This window comes from Typopeltis vanoorti, chromosome 3, assembly GCF_054136105.1.
Source record: "Typopeltis vanoorti isolate ZY-2024b chromosome 3, IOZ_Tvanoo_1.0, whole genome shotgun sequence".
NCBI lineage: Eukaryota > Metazoa > Arthropoda > Arachnida > Uropygi > Thelyphonidae > Typopeltis > Typopeltis vanoorti.
Genome location: NC_143551.1, coordinates 36,485,695 through 36,513,020, shown reverse-complemented (window position 1 = coordinate 36,513,020; position 27,326 = coordinate 36,485,695). Strand labels below are relative to the sequence as shown.

General features: G+C 34.9%; 1 protein-coding gene across 1 annotated transcript in view; it reads left to right on the top strand.

Moving 5' to 3' along the window:
• The first annotated feature begins 635 nt into the window (after positions 1–635).
• The window catches only part of ubl (Ubiquitin-like protein 5), a 45,183-nt gene continuing 18,492 nt past the window's right edge, over positions 636–27,326 (top strand). Inside the window, exons 1-4 of the mRNA XM_090415542.1 lie at positions 636–694; positions 8,551–8,614; positions 20,249–20,332; positions 26,512–26,549. Of these exons, the coding sequence (XP_090271668.1) occupies positions 8,559–8,614; positions 20,249–20,332; positions 26,512–26,549 (178 nt within the window). The 5' untranslated portion in view covers positions 636–694; positions 8,551–8,558. The remainder of the gene's footprint in view (positions 695–8,550; positions 8,615–20,248; positions 20,333–26,511; positions 26,550–27,326) is intronic.

Sequence of the window (27,326 nt, the reverse complement as noted above, 5' to 3'; positions counted from 1 at the left end):
ACGTCTAACATCCATGTGTGCTACGATGAACTCGAAAGAAAGATTGTCGAATCCAGGGAAATTTCTCTGGATTCCTCTCATATCAACAACTGCTTGAGTTACAATCTCTCTGATGCACACGTTGCTTCTGTTCAGTACTGGCGCACTCGCGATAGCGCGTAGTATACGTTCGTTTGGAACTCATACTCGCATTTGTTTTTCAAACACGCTACTGTCTTTTTATACTTGTTCTGTTATTACAATTTTAAGTCTCTGTAATTTTTTTATATATTTCTTTGATTGTGAACCTGAGGATGTTGATCTATTCAAGGAAATTAGTAAACTAATGGTATCTTTTTAAATATATTTGTCATCTTTTTATCTCTCGGTAACAGTCATTAAAACTTTTTCATAATATTCCAACCGAGTAAAAATGAATTCGCATAATATATATATATATATATATATATAAAGAGAGAGATTCTTTCCCGACTTTCTTCCATATAGAATTCTTGTTTGACTTCATTTGCCAATTCTAATAGTAACTTTATTGACAACCATCTTTGAGTCACATATAGTAATTACAATTTTATGTTTTATACTGTCGCTCTTTCCTCTTTTAATCACTACCCACATTTTGCCCGTTTGAGGTCGCTTTTTTACATTAACGTGTGTTGACATTAAGTTTGTTGATTGTGTTACTGTTCATGAAAAGGTTTGTTAGAATTTTATTTTTGAGTGTCTCGAGAGTGTAAGATTTGAACATTATTTAGTATAATATTAAGATTTTATTATATTATATATTTCTTAAGTAAGTTTATCCTTTTTTTTTTACATACGTTTTTTTTAATATTAATATGCAATTTTGGTATCTGTTCGGAATGAAGGCTTTTAGTGTAATATATTATCGTTGTTTTCACTTAGATTTCATAAAAATGCTGTACAGTATATTCTAATTTAATGCAAAATATCGCGCTGACATATTTTGAAAGATCCAGCCAGAATTATAGATTTGGGGTTTACGCCAGCAGTATAACCAATTGCCGTTAGTTAACATTAGCTCCTTGCATCCTGCATGTTGGAAAGACCTGCCAGGTCTTTCCAACATGCAGGATGCAAGGAGCCCTTTATTGAAAAATTGACAGCCTTTTTCTACCCACTGCAGGGTGAAGGCCTTTCCCATTGCGGGAGTTTTGGGTCCACTAGTCCATAAACAGTAGAAGCTAAACTGTTTTCTAGCTGATATTATTTTGCTCTTTGTCAGTAATTCATACAACGGACAACAGTTAGTGCCAATTTTTCTCATATCATATGCAGACCGCAGGCATTATTCAGCAATACAGTATTTATTTTTTTACTTCTTTGAATGTTCGCATTTTATAAAACAAATCTTGTGATTGGAATTAAATTGCAGTGGAGGGTTTCATATATTTGTATTATATTTCTAAGGATTCCTGTGTTGTATTAATTGGTTTTGACTTCTTGGTACTCACTGAAGTACCAGGAGTTGTTACCAGTTTTCTTTTCAAGTGACTAGACGACACAATTGTAATTTGCACAATAGGCAAGTTTTCTGTTTTTAGCTCGTTCAAATTAAGATTTGGATTGTCAATTGTTGTTTTACAGTGTAATGTGTTTCAATGTATGCAAGAGATTGAAGCTGAAGTTCTTGTCTCAATCCACTTGTGATATGCTGAATGGGGGTGGAGGATGGACAGACTGCCTGCATTGAAATATATATCAGAAATGCAACTGGAAAACCAAGACTTGGTGTTCCAAAAATTACTGAAAAGTTAATTTTTGTAACTCATTCAAAGCAAGTGTTTGTCAAAAGGATACCAGATTGAGTGGCCAAGGGAACTACATTCTGTAGGAGAGGGAAATTGCACAAGAGGAGAGGTGACCTCTACAGTATGTGTCAAGAACTAGAAATGCTATGGTATCTGCTGTAACTAATGATGCAAATCATTGCTGTAGCAAGTCCTTAGGATATCAGGAATAGTTTATTTATGATGGACTGAACCATAAGAAGCCAAACTAACAGGAGAGTATGTATTACACTTCATCTGGCCATTTATGACCCAAACCCACAGATTATGTCTTCAGTTAAATTCTTCATTAGAATGGAACAGTATTCTCTCCTTGTTTTCATAAAATCTAGTTTTTCAAATCCATTCAGATGCTGTCCTTTATACAAACATTTTGTATTCTCTCTCATATTACTTGATATATAAAATTTTGGAGTTTGGGAAACCAAACATATTCAGTTTCATAGTATATGTATGCATACACATTGTCATTGAATATTTTATTTTATATTGCAACTGATTTAACATTGTCCATGACCTAGTTGTTCAACTTGATGTATAATTCTTAAGTGGAACGATTCCTAATGATTCAAAACAAGATAATTCCTTATACATGGGTGGAGCTAGGGTTGATACAGCAAATTATATAACACTCAGTATCTCTGTGTAGTCATCAGCATGTTGGAGAAGCTGATGAGGAATTGCATTGAAAGGTGGATAGATATTGCCAGACCTGTATAGAGGAGAGTATGCTTTTGTTAAAGGTAAGTCTTGCTTTTTTAGTCTGTTCACATTCTGTAATACAGTTGCTTCTCACTATAGCAAGCTCATTATCCATAACAAACTCGTTCACTATAACAGACTACCGAGAAGTCTCGACCAATGCCTCATAGGTAAATGTTCTCAATGGAACATCTGTAGCTCATTTTAATAATGTTGATGCCCTTTGGTTGGAAAGATCTGAGTTCAAATTCTCTCCAGGATGTGAAGAACCTTTATAAGGAGAGTTCTTCACATCTTATATAGCATTTGAATTCGTTTTTCCTTCGCTCCTTTTCAAATGAAAGTGAATAGCTGGTCTATATTGAAGGTGTAAGAGTTTTTTTCCCTGTAAACAGATCTGTTCAAAAAAACACCTGCTTACACTGTTAATTAGTTAGACAGCTCAGCTCAGCTAATTAGCTAATGCCTTTTATTTCCACATAGGGTGTAAGCAAGGCTGTTTTAACCCTGACTTTTGGAGACCGAGAGTTCAGTCTCCACCAGTAGCCAATCAGAGATTCACATCTTATATAGCATTTGAATTCGTTTTTCCTTCGCTCCTTTTCAAATGAAAGTGAATAGCTGGTCTATATTGAAGGTGTAAGAGTTTTTTTCCCTGTAAACAGATCTGTTCAAAAAAACACCTGCTTACACTGTTAATTAGTTAGACAGCTCAGCTCAGCTAATTAGCTAATGCCTTTTATTTCCACATAGGGTGTAAGCAAGGCTGTTTTAACCCTGACTTTTGGAGACCGAGAGTTCAGTCTCCACCAGTAGCCAATCAGAGATAGCTGGCTCTCAAGACTCTCAGTAATTATACATAGCATCTGGCTGAGAAGTGTTGCCATCTCATGGTCCCTAATCCTAACACTATGTTTTTTATTGTCTGAAAATAGTGTGGGTTCTGTGGTCGATTTCCTTGAGTTTACTGGACGAAAAACCCGAGTTTTCGGAGAGAGAGAAAAAAAAAATCTTTTCCTTGCCAGAGATTGACTAACTCAGGAAACAGTTGACAAAAGACTTTTAAAGTTCCTCTAGTTGGTGACTAGAATAGAACTTACGATGCTCTTTCTTTGGATGATCTAGTACCATGGACAGTACGTGCCACTTCCAATGAGCTATGCAGGCACTTTACTTGGACAGTAGAGTCACTGTGTATTCATCCATCCAGGCCAGCAGTATGAATAGATAACACTAATGAATAAAAAATGAACAATAAATCACACGATAACCACAGTAATTAACTTTAAAGAAACAGGAATACAAGATACATACAGCAGTTGGTGGTTTACCAATTAAAAACTGTGCCATGTGCTAGAAATTAATGTTAATAAATAATATTATTTAAAACTGTTTTTGATGGTTACGTTTATGCCACGGGTACCTTTTAAAGATTAAACATTAATGAATGATATAACATTTTATCATTTTCTAGTTTTTCATGCTACATGAGTCTGAAAACCCCTATTAGAATCCAGAGTGCTGTCTATAAGAAGTGATATTAAAAAAAAAAAAAAAAACACTAATGACAAAAACACGAAAACCTATTCCTGTTTAGGTTTGACGTATAAATTTAAAACTTTGAGCCTCTCTTTTCAACTGATCTTTCAAGAACTTCTCTTATGTAGTACTTGTATCTTATTCTAGTGAATTGTAGGAAGGTTTGCTAGAATTCTCACATGAGTGTAAAGTGTGATTCAATTTATTTTTGACAGAAAACAAACATGAAGCCAATTTACAAACTCAGTGGAAGGTACTATATATATGGACTGTTCCATAGTTTCTTCTCTTTCTTAATGTCATTACTCGGATCTGAAGAATTGCAGTTCAATTAATTTCCTACCCATCTCAAACTTTGGATGAAAATACTGATAGTAAATCTTGTTAAAAACCTATAGTGCATTACTACCTGTAGGTGAAGTAAGCCAGGTGCCAAGGTGGTAGTGGTGATTCATATTGAATGGAGAAAGGCATTAATAGAAGTTATCATCAATCTTGACAGATAGTTATTACATCTTAGTGCTTTGCGATATTTATTACAAAGTTAAAAAAAAAAATCTCAAAAGCAAAAAAAAAAAAAAAACTTCACCTTCATTTACAATTTACACTGAAGCGTAGGGCTTTTATTCCCTCCAAGCCTGCGATGCTTGCAAAACCATCATTAAAAAGGCTAAATCTGAAAGAGCTAAATTCTTAGAAAACTTACTGCCTGTACCAATGGCAGCCTTGCTTTCTGATTCTTCACTAAAGCTGTTGGGCCCAACTTCTATCTGTGCTCTTATCTCTCTCTCTCTCACCCACCCAGATGATGGTATTGCAACATTACCTAAAGATATATCTGACCTAGCATAATTTTTCTCATCCAACTCTTGCATAAATGACTATTTATGCAAGAGTTTGATGACATAAATGACATACTCCTTTCATCACATGCTTCCTCTGTCTTTCTGCCTGAAAGACACCAGAAAAATCTCAGTCTAAATAATGAAAAGGCTTTTGGTCCTGATCTCACCATTTGTGATCAAGAGGTGTGCACACCTGAAATAACACCTGTTCTTTATCACAACTACACTATATTTATTCAGTTAGCATCCACCCTACAGTATGAAAGCAAACCCATTTCAGCCAGTATATATATTTTCAGCCTATTACTCTCAGCTCCCATCCATCTATTCATTGGACATCAACAGATTCCATATGGTCACTCAGATGCTTGATGTGTCACACTAGTTCTCACTAGCTGGTTCTGTTATATGCTTTTCTGGAGGCTTCAACTCTCTGAAGATCAGTCACTCCAGACACACCATCCATCTCATTAGCAGTCTACCCCTTCATTTTTTCCAGGTACTTTACCTTTTATTACTGTTTTGAGAAATCCTCCTTTCATCCTTTCAGTGTGTTCAAAAAATTTCAACTTTCTTCTGTCAGTATACTTAAGCAGCCTTAAAGCTGTACCAATTCTTTCTAGCACCCATCTGTTTGTTCACTTTTCAGTATATGATATCCTCAACAGCCTTCTGTAACACCACATCTCAAAAGCAGCTATCCTTTTCCCTATCAGACTTCTTTAGGTTCCACCCTTCTATATTTTAAACAAGTCTCTGACTATTGTTTTTAGTCATTACTAATCTTCTAAACAGCAATTCTTTGCATTAATAATGGATCCCAGGTACTCGAACTTGCTGACTTCCTCAATTCTTTCTCCATTAAGGTACACTTGTTTCTCAGGATCTTTCCTATCTGTATTTCCTTTGAGAACCATAATCTTATGTAGTAGTAAGAAACTGACTTCTTCCAGTTTCTAGGCCATCCTTGTAATCATTCTATGAAACACTCTTATTTCTCCATTCCCTGTGGCCTTAATTATCTCTGCTGGGATTCCATCTGCAACTGGTGCCTTATTACTGTTAAGCTGTTTAACTGCTCTTTCAACTTCATGGCTAAGTGGAGTAGGTTCCAAATTGAAGTTTTCTTGGTGGGAGGGCACCTCCAAATTTTCTTATCCTCTCTGCTGTACAGTTCCTCGCAGTAATCTTTCCATCTGTTTTTGATTTCCGGTTCTATTAGTACTGCTCCATTCCTGTCTTTGATGACATTCAATTTGGTCTTAAAGTTGTGTTTTAGGTTACGAACTAAACAAAATATCCTTTTATAATTGTGTCTCCTTGTCTGGAACTCTGTCAACACTTATATTAGTATAAAACTTTTCCTTGTCCTACCTGATGACTCTTCTGACTTCTCTATTATTACATAGTAATCTCTTATATTCTTCAATCCCTGTGTCTCTTTGTTTTTGAACTGCCTTCTTTTGATTAGATCCCATGTTGAATCTGATATCCATGGGTCTCTTGGTCTTCTAATTGGGTTGAGATACTTCTTGGCTGTATCCCGTATTATAATGTTCGCTCCTTCCCAAAGCATTTCTGGTGAATTCTCCCTACTAGTCTCTAAACAATCATCCAACCGAGTTGATGTTTCTTCTGTGAACCCATTAGGAATTATTCTGACATCCAGTTAACTTCTTTGACACCTGAAGAACTGTCAGCTAATCAGTGACCACCAATGTGGATTTTGCCATTTAAGATCCACAGCATCCTGCCTATATCACCCACCTCTGGACATGTGCCATAGGTGGGTGAAGACTTGGAGAAACCTGTGATGTTGCATGCATTTGATAGGGTTTGGCATCAAGAGCTTCAGTAATTGGATTTCCAGTTTCTTTTTGATTATTCATTGCATATAAATAGTAGAGGTGTGCTCTCTTCAGATTTTCCAACTAATATTGATGTACCTCAATGGCTGTTATTTCATCCACCCTCTTATGAATGACTCTCTCACTGCTCTCAAACTCTATCTTCAGTTTTACTGGTGGTAGCACTCTCCAGTCGACATACTCATACAACAAGCTTTAATGTCCAAGTATCTGAAACTTCTAGATGATCCTGAACAATGATCTCCATATCATTCTTAAATGTTGTCCTAAACAAGTTACTTTCAGTCTTTCCAAAACTCAGTTTTGCTTTTTCTCAGAAAAATAACCATAGTTCTGTCTCTTTACCTTTGATAATGCTGAATACCATCTCTCATTGAAATTACTCTTATTCATTGCTTTTCTTTGCATAATTTCATCACATCAATAGCATCTTCCAAAAAACTTGGCATCATTTTTTACTCAAAATGTTAGTTTTCATATGCTCAGTTCCTTACTTTGTACAAATCCCAAATTTGCTAAGCCTTTGAATACTGTTCTGACATTCGGGATGGTGCACCTAAAACCTCTCTAAAAAATTCTTGATGTTCAGAAGAGAACAATTTAGTTCATTGTTAACACCTTTCTTAAACTCTTCAGTCACTGTCTCCTAGATGGGCAGTTTTTGCATTGTTCTTTTCTGTAGATATTTTCATAATGTGTGCTGTTTAGCAGAGGTGTCATCCATCAAGCCCCCACCACCACCACCATTTGTTAACAAATGGGGGAGCAGCTATAGTAACACATACAACTGCTTCCGATCATCTTTTTATTTGGATACTGTTCTCACATTCGGGATGGTGCATCTAAAACCTCTCTAAAAATTCTTGATGTTAACAATTTAGTTCATTGTTAACACCTTTCTCAAACTCTTCAGTCACTGTCTCCTAAATGGCCAGTTTTTACATTGTTCTTTTCTATAGATACTTTCATACATACTGAATTTTCACATATACATGTGTGCTGTTCAGCAGAGCCCCCCCACCATTTGTTAACAAATGGAGGAAGAGCTATAGTAACACATAAAACTGCTTCCCATCATCCTTTTATTTGGATACTGTTCTCACATTCAGGATGGTGCACCTAAAACCTCTCTAAAAAATTCTTGATGTTTAGAAGAGAACAATTTAGTTCATTGTTAACACCTTTCTCAAACTCTTCAGTCACTGTCTCCTAGATGGCCAGTTTTTACACTGTTCTTTTCTGTAGATATTTTCGTAATGTGTGCTGTTCAGCAGAAGTGTCATCCATCAAGGTCCCCCCCACCATTTGTTAACAAATGGGGGGAGGAGCTATAGTAACACAACTGCTTCCCATCATCCTTTTATTTAGAATGATGACACTGAAATTGTTACTTCCATTCATTTATCTTTCCTTCCATCTACCTCTATCTGTGGAATAGCCTTTCCCATAAAGTACTCTCCCAAGACTACAAATTCTAGTTCTTCAAAAATAGATTGCTTTGCTCTTGACTGCAGGCCACACACATTTGTTTGTGATAGGCCCTGAGGCCTATCATGTGGGAGTGATATAAAAAATCTGGGGGAAAAAATATATCCTTGATCACGAGATTGTAAAATTTATAACTTAATATGGATATCTCTAAGACATTGGCAATTACTAAAAGTCATTTTAATTTTAAGCTATCCAGATAAGGTATAAAACAGTCCTAGTGCTTGATAATTTTGAAATCTGAATATGCAAATAATATAAGAAAAATTTAGTTTTTTTTTTTTTTTTTTTTAATTATAGCAAGAGCCATGATTGAAGTAACATGTAATGATCGTCTTGGCAAGAAAGTTAGAGTAAAATGCAAGTATCCTTTTTTGGTTTTGATTACCTGAACATGTTGTTATAGCTGTTATTTGTAGTTGCCTTGTGGAAAGAATCAACAGATTCTTTCAACAACTGATCCATTTACTTCCTAAGGTATTTATATACCTTTCATTGTTTAATTACAGAATTTCATAAGATTTGTTTACAGTAGTATGCTTAATGACTAATATATTATATAGTGATATGATTGAAATGAATTATCCATTTATATCCTATAATATTATTATTATTACACAGGTATCTCCATGAAGTCAGAAGACTCATCATGGAGATCCATTATTACTAAAAGTAATAATGGATTCACCTATCATACCTCTCCTGAAACTTATTCACTAACAAAGCACTCGCAACCACTTATGGCAACTCATTCCACTCATTCACTATCCTCCAAACAAAAAATCTAATCCACACTCTTGCTAACCATATTCTGTCTAACAATACCCTATGAGCTAGTTGTTTTTGAAGCCCACAGACCTTCAATCTATTTTCATAGGAAGCATTTCATAGACCTGCCACAATTTTTGTCACTTGCCTCTGGATCCTTTTCATCACTTCTTCATCTAACATTTAATCCAGGTGTCCAGGTCTGCATTCAGTCTGAGTTGTATGTTATATGTTCTGCAAAAAAAAGTCATCTATAACAGTGCTTCCCAAACTTCTGGATGTCAGGGCCCCCTTTGCAAAAATTAAAATATTTCACGGCCCCCCTCGAAAAAAAATCATAATAGAGAGATATATTATTATAATATTTATTGTATTTATATTCAATACAAAACATACACAGCGAATATTGCAAAAATCAAATGCATGTATTACATTTTTTGCCTCTTACCGGTTGGTTCTGAAGACGATGCAGGCTGTTCTGGAAAATATGAAATACTGTCATTTTTTTTTTAGTCTGTTTCTGCGTCTTCTGATTGTTCGTGGGATTTTTTTTTAATTTTTTATCAGCTACTTATCCATCTCAGGGTTAAATTTTTTAACGTAGAATAGATCAAATAATATCACCACTTACCGTTACTGGCACACCACAGACTGATAACATGAAATTAGTGAATATTACCTGAATAAGGGAATCTCCAGACCAGGAACATTTTTCTCTTTTGTGACTTTTCTCCCTTTATGGTAATTAAACCTAACATGTGATTTATTAATTAGTGTGTTTTTATCCCAGTTGTCTCTAATTGCACTATTTGTTGAGAAATATAGTACACAGACTTCTCATACCTTATTCACTGGCATAATAAAAGTACTTGTTTTTATTGCCTCTGCAGTATAGTGACTATTAGGGAGGGGTGTTGTTTACCAATGCAAGCGAGTTACTATCTCTCCACATGAACTTGTTTAAGCTTTTTTTCATGTGTGAAGTATATGCGAAACTTTTATTGGTAACAGAAAACTATCTCGGATGACAGTGATAATATAAAACGAGTTTTGATATGTATATAAAGTCAATATCAACAGTCCCTGATTACGAACGAGTGATGAAAGGGACAGGAAGATTTGGAGGCTTCCCTGGAGAGCATTCGAAGTAAATACAATTAACCACTGCCTTGAAATGAAACATATCAATAAGCAATATTCACCAATATTCATTAAACGCCGAAATACGCAGGAAGCAAAGTTTGTGAACCAACACCAATGTGTGAATTTTTCCATTAAAATATAAAAAATAACAAAAAAGAAATAATAAATAATAAAAGTTGAATACGTTTCTTTTAAAATAAAAAAATCTACTTAGTCTTAAAACATTTTAAATTTGTTTTCATTATATCACGGCCCCCCTCAACAAAACCTACGGCCCCCAAGGGGGCCGTGGCTCACAGTTTGGGAAGCGCTGATCTATAATATAAAGTTTGTCTTTGCATGTTAAATAAGTTTCATCTAGTGTTTGTCAGTTAGTACCCCTTTCCATTATTTATGCTTTAATCCTTGTTTTATTCAGGAGGCTTTTTTTATTTATTTTTTTATCCAATATCTTTAGGCTAGCAATGTCCATTTTATTATTGGGAATTGCATTGAGTCAGTGATATTGAGTATTTTCATTATTGTGGTTATTGGATTAAGGTATCACTGTTTTACAGACATGTTTGAAAGAATATGGTTATATAATTAAGGATATTAACACTGCTATAAGGATATTGAAAGAAGATAATATACTCCACTTAATCCAGAATATGCCAGGTGATGCTGAAATAAGCATTCAGTTTTAGGCTATTTTTTGGAATAACACTTAACCTAGAAAACTAAACTAGTGTTATATCTAGAGAAGAAATTATATTTTGGTTTTAATCCTTTACCCAGGCATAAGCAAACAAAGTTTGCACATGAAATATCTTCATGACTAGGCTACTTGTGTATAGAGGTTGCTGACTTCACATCAAAATTGCTTTAATATCCTATAAGGCACAGCACACTTCCTTTCACACATGTTGTATAATATGGGAGGGATGACTACCCAGATTGGTTTTGACCTTTATTGAGGTCTTGTCAGTGGGAACTAGACCTAGAAATATGCTGAGGTTAAATCACTGTAGAGATCATATATTTTATATACAACTAATAAAATAGTGTATCACCATATTAAAATATCCTGAGTCGGGGATAGTTATAAAAATTTTTTCCACTTGTTTAAGGTAAATATACTAGACAAGAAATTATATTCTTTTTTAATTCTTTACTGAAGCATAAGCAAAGTTAATATATGAATTTTCTCAATGACTATGTTAGATAGTTGCTGGTAACATAAACAACAGAACATGACAGCATCCAGCATTGTTTCAAACTTGGCATTGCACTGAATCTGCATTCATATGTTTAATTTATTGACCAGTTAGACGGCCACAAATGCATAGAATGAACTATTTTGAGTAATTTCTCGTTTCTTGTGTTTAAACTTTTAGTTATCTTTGACCCCTGAAGATGTAAGTCAAACGACTTACAAAACTTGTCAAGTTTCATTTTATAAATTATGGACTTTACAACCACATAATAAATAACTCCTAATATCCTGACGTTTCGATCTTCATATTAAGATCATCATCTGGCGCATATACAAATATACAGGACAAGTTAAGTTACATTACATACAGTAAGCTAGAGAAACAATGAATTGATCACAAATTATTCTACTGGCATGACCTCTAGTGAAAAAAAAAATTATTTATAAACTACATCATGCTAAATTCTATTTCTGATAACACGAATAAACATTCTTTCTTACAGATAGTTTTCTTCAGTAACATTGATGTTCTGCTTTTAGCATTACAATTGTTATTTTTGATTTAGGATCCTGGATTTTTTACAGTCATGTTTACAGTTGCTCTTAGAGAGGAAGGTTCTGTGGGTCGAATATATGCCTTCCATATGTTTGGGATTTTTAGACCATCATTATTGTTCAGATCGGGTTGGTTGGTAATAATCTCACAGGCTTCCTTGAATTTGCGTTCATGCCATGTTTTGGTGTGATGTAGACAACTAGTGCTTTTCCAGTCAATTCTATGTAAGGTGTTCAGGGCATGATATGAAAGGCTTCACCATAATTATTATATTTGATGTGTCGTTTATGTTCTTTTTGTCTGATAGGAATTGTGCATCGTGTTTCTCCTATATATGGTATGTTACATGTGCAAAAAATATTGTATACTCCAGGGTGGGCCAGTGGAGAGAGTGGGTCTTTGGATAAGTTGAGTAAGCTTTTTAATTTTGCAGGAGGTTTAAAGGTGGCTTTCAGGTTGTATTTTTGTAATATTCTGTTTATTTTATCTGATGTTCCTTTAATGTATGGAATGGTTTTTTATTGTAATCTGGTTTGTCTTTGTTTTTTATTGAGGTCTTGTAGAGAATTTTGTTAATAGTGTTTTGACTGTATCCATTTTTTTGAAAAGTATTGCTGATAACTTTAAATTCGTCTTTCAGTGCCTGTTCACTGGAGTCTTTAGAGCCCTGTTTTTAAGATTATTAATGACATATAGTTTTTGTGTTGGGTGGTGGTAGGAGTTTATGTGTATATATTGGCCAGTATGTGTCTGTTTCTGATAAACAGTGAAAGAAAGATTGCCAGAAGGAAGTTGTGTGACAAGTGTATCTAGAAATGGAAGTGTTCTGTTTTTCAATCCCAATTGTGAACTGTATGCGTTTGTGTTGTTTGGTTTGTTTGCGTTGTTTATATTGTAGGCACAGAAACCTATGCCTACAATATTCTCACATTTTCATTGAGTATAATGTTTTACAGTAGATGGTAATTTAGGAGACTTTCACATGCTTAGACTTTGCTGAAATGTTTAATATATTAAGAGAAAGATCAGTTCATTATATATTCTTCCTACTCTACATCATATAATTGTCTTTCAACTTTTAACCTTGGTAACCTCCATGGAATCAACAGCCTCATTGTGGGAGGCCTGCTTTCCCTATTTAAAAGTTAACTATTTGCACACATAATGAAAATAGTCTGGAAGTCAGACACACGTATGTGACATTTTGATATAAAACTGTAATTCATAGCAGTATACATATCTTATAGGAAGTGTGCTCTGCATTATGGAATATTAAGGCAATTGATGATGTGAAGTCAACAGCCTCTGTATACAGTTAGCCAAGTTGTGAAGACACGTCAAATGCAAACTTTGTTTGCTGGTCTTTGAATAAAAAATTAACACAAGAATATAATTTCTTGGCTAATATAATTTTCTCTGTAACCAAGCAGAAAACTTTCTACACCTGTCTCTGGTCCAGAGTGTTTTAATAATGTAGTAATGAATCATTTTACTAATACTAATATATGGAAAATATATGACCTGTGCATTGATTTAACTTGAGTTTTGCCATAATCTTAAAGGTGTAAGGGGAGTACCAAAATTAGTCCTGAAAGGATCCGCTAGTCAAGGCAATTGAGCGGATCCTTTTCTTGGGCATTTCTTTCTGGGTCTATTTTCCACAGATGACACCTAAAATAAAGATTGCAACCAGTCTAGGTAGTGACCTCTTCCATAATGCATAGCAACATGCATGTCTAAAATGCAGTGCACTGTGTATTATGGGATACTAAGGCAATTGTTGATGTTAATGTGATGCCAGCAAAGGTTGGTCGATTGGTAGAGCCTCTGCTACTAATGGATCATGCAAAAAGTTAAGCAAGTTTGAGTGCGGTTAGTAGTTGTAAGGGGTTCAATCACTCGATGCTGTTGGCACACTCTCCCTTGATGAGTCTTTGGACTCCCTGATGGTGTCACACAATAATAATAATAATGTCAACAGCCTATGTATGCAAGTAGCCTGGTCATGAAGACACTTCACTTACAAACTTTGCTTATGCTTGGGTAAACAACTAAAATACTAGTATAATTTGTCTTTGTATAATTTACTCCATAATAAGCAGAAAAAATATTTTAAACTAGTATATACGTGATAAACATTCATCTGCTATTGACTGATGCTGTCAACTGAATTTCCCCTCCTTTGAACAGCATCAAGAATTTTTATGGAAGTTTTTAGTGTACCACTCCAAACATGTCAGTAGTATTCTAAGACTGCAACGATTTGGGTTTGTAAAGAATTACTAGCAAGGTGAGTGAAAAGTAGCACTGTGAGTAGAAAAGGATGCCTAGTTTTTTTAGAAGATGAGAAAGCTACTGATGTGATCCTTGTGTATTCCAAAAAAAAAAAAAAAAAAAAAAACGAGATAAATGTCTTTCTAACAAAGACAGGAATCTGATCCTGTATGGTGATTGTGTATTTGTTGAAGGTAAAGGAAGGTGAATTCTGATCCTTTGTGTGAGAAAGATTGCTCTCACTTCAGTTTTGTCCAAAGTAATGGAGGTTATGAACAGTCAGCTTTTCAACACTATGAAAACTATTAGCCAATTAGTGACCACTAATATGAATTTTGCCAGTCTAGGTCCACAGATCTCCTGACCTACATCATCCACCTTTTGACTCATGCTATGGAGAGGTTCAGAGAAACTCCTACTGTTGCACTTGATATTTCCAAGGCCTTTCATAGGATCTGGCATCAAGGGCATTTCAACAAATTACCATCACACAGACTGCATTCCTTCCTTTGTAATTAGATTGCCAACTTTCTCTCAGATCAATCATTACAAGTAACGATGGAAGGATGTTTCGCAGGACTGTCATTTCACTTACTCTCTTCTTGATTTATATACATAACCTCCTCTCACTGACTGCAGCCTTTATTCCTAGTTTTGCTGATGACAATGCTGTCTACTCATCCTACTCTTACCACAAGCCTTGCAGTGCTGAAACATTTCAAGCTTCAAGGTAAAACGTGTCCTGAACACAGATTAAGGTGAAAACAACCAAGCCTAGTCACCTTTACTGCTTCCAAAACACAGTTTTGTTTGTTTTTTTCACTAAAAAAGACTTCAATTCTAACTGCTGAATTACAACTTAAATATAGACTACTATATATTGCTATGTATAATGTTCCATTTACCCCATTTAATTGTAGTGTTTTGAAAAGTGTTTTTCTGGACACCATGTTATATTCCCATGATAAAGGGTAAGACAAATAATGGAGGAGACCTCCACATCGCCTCTAAGGAATGCAGAGAACCAACTGGATTTTTGAATGTCTAGTCCTCGCTGGGTACTGAATGAACAAGGGTGAGCTAGCAATTTGGAACCTAGCTGACTAAATTGTACTCTCTATTGCTTAAACCAGAAATACATATGATGGTGACAATGAGATTTTTTTTAAAAATGTATGTGTGACAATGGGGAAGAAGTCTGAATGTATACCTGAGCCAATCACTTCATGAAGTGTGGATCTTATGTATTGATTAGAATGGTGATTACTCAATATGTGATTCACCTGCTGTTTACATCTTTCTTTCCCTGCCTCCCCGAGCACTGTGTTAACTGGTCTTAAGTTGTGTGGTTGATTTTTCTTGTTTCATCTCTAACTTCTTAAAAACCTGCTTAATGCTTATGATTGGGTGGTTAATCCTAAATTCCAAATTAATAAATTACATATATTTGTGGGATGAAAATCTGAAGTTTCTCAGAGGAAATATCCTGTCGCCACTATACTCATCTTCACTTGAAAATCCCTAATAAGGATTCTTCACATCCTTGCTTTTTCTCATACAAACATAAAACTGATCTTGAACACATCTCTTGGTAGTAATGTAAGTTTGCCATAAATATGAGTGGATTTTATTAATTTGTGGTGTTCATGCCATTACTACCTGGACAGACTTAAGGTGAAAGGCAGATAATATTATTAATATAATCATCTGCTCATAATTTCTTTATAGAAATAGGAGGTAAAATTAATATGCAACGATGCCATGAAATGAAACAACTAACATTCAACTTAATATTCAGAGTTATTTATTAATTTGTACACACATTTCTGCTTCCATTCTGTGGTAATATTTATATTACCACAGAATGGAAATGTTCATTGTTCTGGTTTCCAGCATTTATGGCTAGATAGCATGGACCAAAATTAATATTAACAGAACTTATTCTTTTTTAAAATGAAGTTTATAGACTTTATATACTCTGAAATATAGTATGTTTCAATACTTAGAGTAACTTACAAAATATTTCTCATCTATATATCCATATTACTCCATTTATACAGAATTCATATTTCAACTGATCAATTATGAAACATTGTATAAAAATTCCGTTGTACATTAAATCAAAAACTTTTCCTTTGAGGAATGCTGGGACAATAATGATTATTCCATAATTACAGCTCTTGTGTTAATATAAACAAGGCCCCTATCATTTTTGCCAGGGAACCAGGGCAAACAGTGAAAAGTGGGCTACTGGAACAGATGCTAAAACCCACCCCAACTCAACATCACCAGACTTCAAGATTGGTACTATCAACATAAAAAACCTGAATGGCAAAGAAATGGTGCTAGCTGAGGAATTGGATAAGTACCAGATCGACATAATAAGAGTGACTGAAACAAAAAAGGCAAAAACCGGTGAGATCTTTCTGAGCAATAAATACAAAATGTTATATTCAGGCAATGACAATGAAGGAAAAGGAATAGCCATAGTATTCAAAAGTAAATACAAGGCTAATCTTGAATGGCAGGCAGTCTCAAGTAGAGTGATGTGGGCAAATATAAGAATGGGGAACTGGACAAAGAGAAAGTAACTGACACAATGAAAAAGGGAAAGTTGGTCCTCGTTGTGGATCTAAATAGTATAGTAGGAAATGATTGTCAGACATACAAAAATAGTTTAAGAAAATTTGGAGAAAAGAACAAAGCTAATAATAATGGCAAATACCTGTTTGATTTCTGCTCAGAACATGGACTGATCATTACTAAATTTGTGCACACATTCACATGGAGAGAAGAGGCGAGGAATAAGAAAATCTCATTGACTATGTTATTGTTGATGCTAATGTTTTCTCCCTGGTGCAGGACACCAGTGTATACAGTGGATTTGAAATTGCAAGTGATCACCATTTAGTCTTGAGCAGGATGAAATTGAATTTCATATTGAAAAGAAGAGCATGTAAGAAAGTTTTAAAGCAAATAAAAGTTGAGCAGCTCTCAGATGTGAACTGTAGACTAAAATACACAAACATGATTGAAGAAAAAATGAAAGAATTTGAGAACAGGAACCAAACCTTGGCGATTCAGTTGTAAGCTCTAAAGAAAACACTGATTGATTCAGCCAGAGATACATGTAGTGAGGTTGTGTGCAAGGATAGAAAAATCAGAACTCCGTGGTGAACACAGGAAGTTAAAGAGGCAGTGAAGGAAAAGAAGAAAGCATGTCAAAAGTTCCTGGCAAATAAGTCAGCTTGTGCTCTTAGAGAATACAGAGACAAATGTAAGAAAGCTAAACACCGTGTAAAACTAACTAAACAAAAGTCACGAGAGGACTTTGGTAAGAACATCGAAAATAAATATCAAGAAGGTGGCAAGATATTCTGGAGGTTGTTGAAGAACCTCAGAAACGGAGGAAAGAGTTCTGTAAAAGGAATCAGAGATGATAATGGTGACATGAAAACTGATGAAAAAGATATCCTTGAAATATGAAGTAATTACTTTGAAACTTTGAAAAATTGATAAATGAAACAAGCAGTGACAGCACAGTGGTTAAAAAAAAAAAAAAAAACTCAAGGCATACAGTCAGGAATACATAACCATACCTGAAGTAGAAAAAGCCATCAAAGGCTTGAAATTGGAAAGGCAGCAGGAGCAGATGATATTCAACCAGATTTGCTTAAGTATGGTGGTATAAAAGTCTTACAGTGACTGCACTGCATAGTTCAGAAGGCTTAGACAAAAGGACGAATTCCCGATGATTGGAGTAGAGCTCTCATAGTACCCATATATAAAAAGGGAAATAAAACTGAATGTGAGAATTACAGAGGTATTTCTCTGAGTGTTTCTGGTAAGATACATACAAGTATACTTGAGAAACGATTGTGAAGAATTGTGGAAGAGAACCTTGGTGAAGAACAAGCTGGATTTAGGCAAAATAAAAATCAGGCCTTCAGGATCAGATTTTTACTTTACAACAGATACTTGAGAAATCATGGGAATATAACAGAGATCTGTATTTAAGTTTTGTCAATTTGGAAAAGGCATATGACAAGGTGCCAAGAGAGAAGCTATTCGAAACACTACAGTTATATGGTATCAATGGGGCATTATATCAAGCAATACTTAGTCTTTATTTGAGTTGTAAGTTAGCAGTTAGAAGTTGAAAGAAGTACAGAAAGTGGTTTAATGTTAAATCTGGTATCAGACAAGGATGTACATTATTCCCTCTGTTATTCATTATCTATATGGTTGACATTATGAAGGAAAGTAGTATTAAACCTGATATCAAAATTGGAGATGTTAATGTCAGCTGTTTGCTTTATGCAGATGATATTATACTTCTAACTAAATCCGCTACAAGTCTGCAAGATTCCCTGACTAAAGTGAATAACTGTTGTAATAGATGTGGTATGAAGGTCAGCATTAAAAAGATAAAGACAATGAAAATAGGCAGAAGCATTGAAAATATCAACTGCATCGTGGATAGAGAACCTATAGAACAAGTAAAACATTTCAGCTACTTATGCATGATTTTTAGTGAAGATGGTAAGTTAAATATGGAAATAGACAACAGAATCAACAAAGCTGGTATGGTAGGAAGTCAATTGAATAAATCCATAAGGAATAAGAGATATTAATCGGAACACAAATTAGCTGTATACAAGACATTATTCAAACCAGTTTTAACTTATGGATCTGAGAGCTGGCTCAGAAGTAAAACACTTGACCAAAGACTAGAGACTGCAGATATGAGAGCCTTAGAAAGATTAGGGGCATAAACATATGACATCAATGGCAATATCATATTAAAAACGAGGATATTAGAAAAGAACTTGATTGTCCACATCCAGGAATGCGTTAGCAGAGCTAATCTCAGGTGGTATGGTTACTTAAACAGATTGGGAGAGGAAAGATTAGCAAAACAAGTGTTCTCTGCCAAGTTGGCAGGAAAAAAGACCCAGAGGAAGACCATGATATAGGTGGATTGATATAGTAAAAAGTGCCTTAGAAGATAGAAATATAAGATCTGATAATGTTGGAGTCTTGACAGGTAACAGACTGATTTGTAGCAAAATTGTATATAGGAAGTTAGTAATGATGTAATTTTTCATGTAGTACTATCATATCCTGTACACCCCTTGAGGGTATATATCAGCAATTTGATGATGATGATGTGTTAACATAAAGAACACAACTTATAGATTGCATGTATACTCTTAAATCCAACACTATCATTTTTCTGTGTGAAAGCTATTATTACCATTTATCTACATATCTTGATCCCACTATGAATAGTTATAATGCACTATTAAAAAGTGCCTTCACATGAAGACTTTTTAATTGGATATCTCCAGATCTATAAATGACACAAAAATTTGTTGACCATTTTTCAGAAATTCTGAACTAAAATTCCAAAGAGTCACCTCCTCAGAATTTTACAAATTGTCTTTAATCATCATGTGTATAAAGAGCCTTTATTCTGCCTGAGTTTTTAGCAGATAGCATCATAAGGCCAAAAAATGTTATTCCTTAAAGCCATCTGAAAGTTATCTTTCTCGTCTTGATTTGTGAGTTTGTTTTTCTTGTAGTATCATTATCAGAGTGTTGTATTTTCTCTTTGCATTTGAAGGCAACCCACTGAATAATGTGTGAACATCTTATTCAGGGGTTGATAGATCTGTGCCATGTGAAATTTCAGTTTTCACAATTTGCATCTTTCTTTGTCAGCATTTCTTCAATAGAATTCTATATTTAGAAATCATCTCAGAATACACATCTGGTTTCTATCTTATAAGTTTCTATCTTTTCCTTATGTTTTCTTTTTATCCTCATATTCTTAGCCTAAATAAAGGTAGTTGTTGTTGTGAACCATAAATAAAAATTCTCATTATCATTTCACTAATTAAATGTTTGAGCAGTAGACAGTGGTTAATATAAACTGTATTCATTGTACTCAACCAGGCAGCACTTTCATACTGTATAAATATTTTTGCACATATTGCATGGCGTGTTAATTTTAAAATTCTATAACATTGAAAAAAATTCATTTCCCTTAACTCTGTTAGTCCAGATGATACCATTGGTGACCTCAAAAAGTTGATTGCAGCTCAAACTGGAACAAGGTGGGAGAAAATTGTTTTAAAAAAATGGTAAGTAATAACTTTTATATTATTTGAGTGTTTATTTTTATGGAAAAGAGAGGTTTTCCATATAATAAAGATAGCAGTAGTTTAATAGTTTTATAGCTTCTTGTGCAAATGGATTTGCACTGATTAATAGAATAGGACTGAGATAGTAGTTATATAACTATATTCCATGTCTTGAGCCAAATCTTCTGGAGGGAAAATAGCTATTTATGCCATGTTTATTTGGTTAGTGAAGTTCCTCATTGCAGACTCCTGTATATGTTTGAAGACATTGATTGCAACAAGAATGATTGTATGCCAATATCAGATGTGAGAGGTAGTTCTGGCCTTTATAGAATGAATATTTTTCCTGAAAGAATGGAAATGTCGGTTCTGCTTTAATTAACTTTCCCCTTTTTTGCTAGTTTTTACAGCTTTATTCTTGTAATTAATATTGTGACACACAGATTGGCCTCTAATTTGATGCTTGAATTCTGTCACCTCCTTTATGAAATGGTACAATCTTGCTTTCCATCCACTCATTTGAAACCTCATCCAGTGTAACACTTATATTAAATAAATATGTCAAGGCAGTGCCAACTCCCTGGCACATTCCTTCAAATATATGGTAACATCAAGTCACACAGCCATAATTAATATCAAGTTTGCTTAATTCTCCATACCTCTTCCTCACTCAGTCTCTCATCATCATCATCCACTTTTCTCAAACTCTTCATGTCACATTCACAGGGATGAAAGACCTTTATGAACTGTCGATTAAATATCTCAACTATATTCTCATCAGCAGTTGTCCTTATACCATTTTCTCCAATCATTGTTATCCTACCATAATAATTTTTTCCTGACTACATATCAAAAGAACGCCTTACAATTTTTATTGGCTTCATTAGCTATCTGCCACTCATACTGAACTTTTGCTACCCTTACCAACTGAGTCACCCTCCTTGCCTGTTCTTTGTATTTCTCATGGAATTGATTATTACCACTCCTCTTATGTTGCCTGCATAATGCCTTTTTTCTCTATATTGCATGCTTAATCTCTTCTTTCATGCATTGCACAACTACCTTATTTAACCTTATGACCTTTGGAAAACATTTAGACATTGCTTCTACTAGATAATTCTTGAATATCACCCCCAAGCACATTGATCTCCTTTCCATTCAACTCTTCATTCCATGCTACAGCTGCAAGCTGTCTCTTGAGCTTCTCATGATCACCAGTCTTATAGTTTCACATATACCCTTTCCTCATGGAAGTCTTCACATGATTGGCAACCATCCAGGTAATCACTGCATGGTCACTCTCACCAACTAGAGGGAGATTTGACATCTCATTTATAATAACATCCTCTGATGAGATGATCAAATTCAAGACCCTCAATTCTCGTGTGCCCTCTGTTACATACTACCCGAGGTAGTTGTCCCTCAAAAACTCGAGAAACTCATTTTGTTTACTACAGTTGCTATCTCATCATCTCAGTGTATATATTGCTATAATTAAAATCACTCATATGATCACCCTTTTCACGTTTGCTTGACTAATTTGCTTATATATTTCCTGGTCACTATCCTTCAAATTATCAGATGTATAGCAACATCCAGCAAAGTATTTCATTATATTCACCTCTATCTTGCACCATATTGCCTCAAAACTACCACCACACCATCACTATTTACCTCTTTTATCTCTGACTTATATAGACATACCTCTCTTTCTATCATCAATAGCATTCCACGTCCCCTTTTTACCCTTTCTATTTTCACGAAATACATCATACCTTTCCATCACTAGTCTTGATGTTGTCCTCATCCAAACACGTCTCACTTATTCCAACAATTTTTGGGTGAATGAACTCAATCGATGCAACCATTTCGTTTCCCTTTTTTACTTATAGCATACGTATATAAACACCTCATTCCTGGATTTATAACATATTTCACTTGATACCACTTATTGGATGTGACTTTTCCATACCCTTCTCAAGCCATTTCTTTTTCTCCTTACTCATTCCAGCAGCTTCTTCCAATCCAACTGTTTTCCTTACCTCCCAGATCATCCCCTTCCTTTTCTTGGTCCATCAACCGTTCTCATATTGTGTTCCCTTGTCCCCCCTGAGTCTCCTCATTTCCCTTTTTATTTTGCATACTTGTTCTCTCATTCTCTACACTCATGCTACCCACTTATACATTGATATGCAACAGGTCAATCTCTCCTTCCTTAATCTCCCACTCTTTCACATTGCTGCCTTCTTCCTCAGATTCATTCTCTGCTCTCATTACTCTCCTTTCCAGCAGCAGTCTCTCCAAATGACTTGAACCAAAACCATTCAAATACATTTCATCACTCTCACACAGTTCAATTCTTCCTTCAAACTCATTTCACACATTAACATACTGCACTAATTTCTGTTATCATTTTGCAAGGTGAACTGAATCCTGGGATGTTGATTGTTAAGATGTGTTTGGAATATGTTGAGAGTATCCAGGCCATATAGCCAAATGGAGAACACACCATCTATGTAGCATAGCCAAATAGTGGGTTTATGCATTGCAGAATTTAAGGCTTTCTTTTGAAAGGTCTCCATGAAGTAGTTGACCAGGAGTAGAGAAAGTGGTGAATCCATGGCTGTCCTTTCTGTTTGTAGAATTTTCCTTGCCAAATGAAGTAACCAGAGTTCATGGTGAACTGAAATGGGGCTGAGATATCAGGAGGAAATAGTTTTAAGTTCTTAGGTGTTTTTAATTGGGGCATTAATGAATAGAGAGGATACAGCAAAATTGACCATTATGTCAGTGTGTTGTTGTGTGAGGTTTTCTATACTGGCTTTAAAGAGGGCTCAGTTTGAATGAGTGTTACACTGAATGTTGCATTGTGAGCTTTGGCTAATTTGTATGTGTTGGGAATCAGTGTCATCCACACTGATTCACCTGCACATGTTTATGGATTTTTAGTAGCCCATATATCAGTTTTAGTGATATATGGGCTACCAAAGACACCTTAGACTTAACCAAGCTATATTTCCTCTAGATATCTCAACCATTTTAGTGAACTGAAATGGTTGAGATATCTGGCTAATTCTGGCAAGGAAAATTTCTACCTACCTACTGTACACAACTGTCCTACTATGGGCAGACAGACAACCAATATCAAAATTTCTGAACACATGGACTACATCCAGTTCCACCATTACAGCCGCTCTGTGCTTGCTGACCATGCTTTATATACCACCACAGGAGATACTGAAAGGCCTATTGCACTGCAGCAAATATAAATATGAGAAGCTATTCCTGGTATCTTCCTCTGCATTGAGAAACTTTCCAAGTCTCAACAGATTTGAGACAGTTTATGTAAATTTCATGCACCAAATTTGGGAAGTACTCATGCTCAGATCTTCAGCCCAAGATTATCCAATTTAACCCACTAAGGAGAACAATTTAGCACTATAGGCCCAATTTTGGTTGCCTTTCTTCATCTTCATTTACCCAGCGTTAGCATCTATGTGTATGTATCATTGTTCTGTGATCTCTGATGATGGCAATATAATGTTGCCAAAATATGGAAGTATTAATTAAAGTTATTATAATTAATATTCAGTATGGGGGGTATGGAAAGTTCTGATAAACACCTAGAACAAAAATGATATTAAAGCAACTGATATAACCACAAGAAAGAACATATGAGAATATAAGAACGCAAGTTACCTTTAACTGTGCTACTATTTTTTTGTTCTATGTGTTTATCAGAACTTTCCTGACCCTCCCCCTTCCGTATATGTTGTCATTTCTTGAAAAATAATAGTTATGAATAGCCAACGTATAAGCCTTTCTACTAGTTCATGATGTTAAGTTTTAAGAATTGTAGACTGGTGCAGTCTATTTTTGCTTACTGGGTAAACTGTATTTACGAGGGTTGTTTGAAAAGTTTGGTAAAAAAAAAAAAAAAAAGAAGTTAAACACACGTTTTTGGGAAAAATCACCTTTATTTCTCAACATAGTCTCCATGGAGGTCTACATATTTGGTCTAGCGAGTTTCCAATTTTTGCGTCCCATCTAAAAAAAAAAAAAAAAATCAGCTTTTTTATTCTCATATAGGGAGTAGGTGAGGCCGTTTTAGCCCTATCTAACTTTTTTTGGAGACTGAGTGGGCAGTTCAATCTCCACTGATACCCAATCAGAGATAGCTGGCCCAAGGCTATTGCAAATTAAATGACACACAGTGAAGAGAGAGAAACGGCTCAACAAGTGCCACTATCTCGTGGTCCCTAACACAATATATTTTAATTTCTGAAATAATGTGGATTCTGCGGTCGATTTTCTTGAGTTTACGGGACAAAAAGCCCGAGTTTCTGGGAGAAAAAAACCCTCTTGCTTGTTCCGGAGATCGACTAACTTGGGAACCTTTCGAAAAATGGCTTAGAAAATTGAAAAACGCTGACTAGATTCGAAAGCAAGTCTTCCTTTGTGCAGTCAAGCTCTGTGGTGTGCAAATGCCACAGTGCTTGACCACTGAGCTATACAGGCTTATCTAAAAAAAAAAAAGTAAGATTTGTGAAATTGTGCAAAATAGTCATTGACAGCCTTAATGACATCCTCGTTTGAAGAAAAATTTTTCCCACCAAGCCAAATTTTTAAGTTTGTTAACAAGAAGTCACACGGGGCCAAGTCTGGAGAATACAGTGGTGTGAAACCAATTTGAACCTCAATTCTATGCAATTTTGTCATTGCAGCGGCCGATGTGTGGGACAGTGCATTGTCTTGAGTAAAGAGTACTTTTTTGTGCACCAATCTTGGCCGTTTTTTTCTTCAGTTTTTCTTTCAAACGGTCCAATAATGACACATAATAGACTCCTGTTATTGTCTTACCCTTTTCCAAATAGTCTATCATGATAATTCCTTGAGAATCCCAAAAGACAGTGACCATCACCTTCCCAGCTGAGAAAATGATCTTCGCTTTTTTCGCTGCTCTTTCACTGGGCATTGTTCACTGTTTTGACTGCTGCTTGGACTTAGGGGTGTAGTGGTGGATCCAAGTTTCGTCTATCTACAGTCATGAATCGACGCAAAAAATCCTGCGCATTGCTATTAAACATTGCCAAACACTGCATTGAATATCTTTTCGCATACATTTTCGATCGCCAGTCAACAGTCGTTGCACCCATCATGCACATACAGTTTTTCATATGCAATTTTGTGTGCAGGATATTATACACCCATTCAGTTGAGATCAGTAATCTCACTTAGTGGTCTTCCATAACGATACCATGGATTTTGTCAATCATTTCCTTTGTAGTGACCTCAGTCAGGCATCCAGAGCACGCTTCATCCTCGATGGACTTACAACCATGTTTAAACTCATTTATTCAAAAATAAATAGCCTTTAATGCTGGTGCAAAGTCCCTATGAACTGCATCTAATTCGGCTTTGATCTGCACAACCGTCCACTTCAAATAAAAGTGTTTTATCACTGCACAAAACTTGTTTTACTCTATTTTTATGAAAAATGCAAACACAGTCATTTTAAATGTTTGCTAAACGAGAACTACGTGTCGCACTTGGTTAAAATTTTGTCATAAAAAAGATGATACGTGCTGACACTGGTATGAATGAAAATGAACGAATTGTGTCATCATCTATTGGAAATTTACCAAATTTCAAACAGCTCTCATACATGTTATTCCATCTTATTAATGTTTTTTTAATGGCATTAGCTATTTCAAAGCATCTTTTAGTTTACAGGTTTGGCCTTCTGTAAGAGCACTGGTTTTTTCTTTATAATTTTCTAATAACTTTCCTTTTCCATGTTGCATGGTTTTTTGTAGTGTACATGGTAATATTTTATGCTATCTTTACTTCTTTCCATTTTTCTATATTTCACTTTCACTTATTTTACCCAATCAGCTGCACAGATAAAATATATAAAAATTATACATTTCATATCCATGATATCCAAAGGTTATATAGACTTTGATACACACTGCACATCCATGTAATTATGGACATGGGTACACATCAAGGCTCGTACCATTGCTAATTAAAACTGTTTGACCTGTAAATCATTGACAATAAATTGCAATTAATATGGCTAATTCATGTAGTAAATTCTTAATGTATGCATTTAAATATAAGAATTGGCTGCTGTGCAGTTGATTCTATATCTAATATTTTTATTTAATTCTTTACAGGTATACCATTTTCAAAGATCACATAAAATTAGAAGACTGTATCCTTTTATATAGGGAGGTTTTCGTTTAAATCTATACTATACAGGTAGCCCTCGTATAACGCTGTACTTGTACAACTCAGTTTTGATATAGCGCGGTCTACAAATTGTAGTAACCCTTGTTGAACGTGGTTTCGATATAAGACAGTCTACAAACTGTAGTAACCATTTATCTTTTCATATATTTTTCAACGCACGACTTAAAAATCAAATTTTATCTTTGTTAAATTTGCGTCTGCCCATATCATGCATATATATAAGTAGCGAATTTATATTAGGAGAAATACACTTTAGCACACATGTACATCAATTGTTTACCGTATAAAGTATTTATTGTTGAAAATTGGCTTCGTTTTCTGCCTGGAAATCGCATTAAAAATCATAAATGTGTTAATCTCAAGCTGAGCACTTTATTTTTTTGGTGAGTTACATACAATATCTAATGCTTTTTATGTAAAAATTTATTTTTATAGTAATGTCCACTTAGAACGCTTTTGCGATATGATTGAAAACGAAATTAGTGAATTAATTGATGGGGAAATACATTTAAATGAGGCATATTTAATAGATGACGTTGAACCAAATGGCGGCGAAAATTCTGCCGAAGATTCTGATTGTGATGAATCCGTTAAAGAATTCAGTTTAAAGAAACGAGAAGGATTGGACTTGGCAAGAAAGTTATTTTATGAATAATGATCTCTCAGTGCAGCGCTCCGGAAAATTCATGAGACAATTGAATATTTGTTTAGCTCCGTATTATGAACTTAATAAAAAATT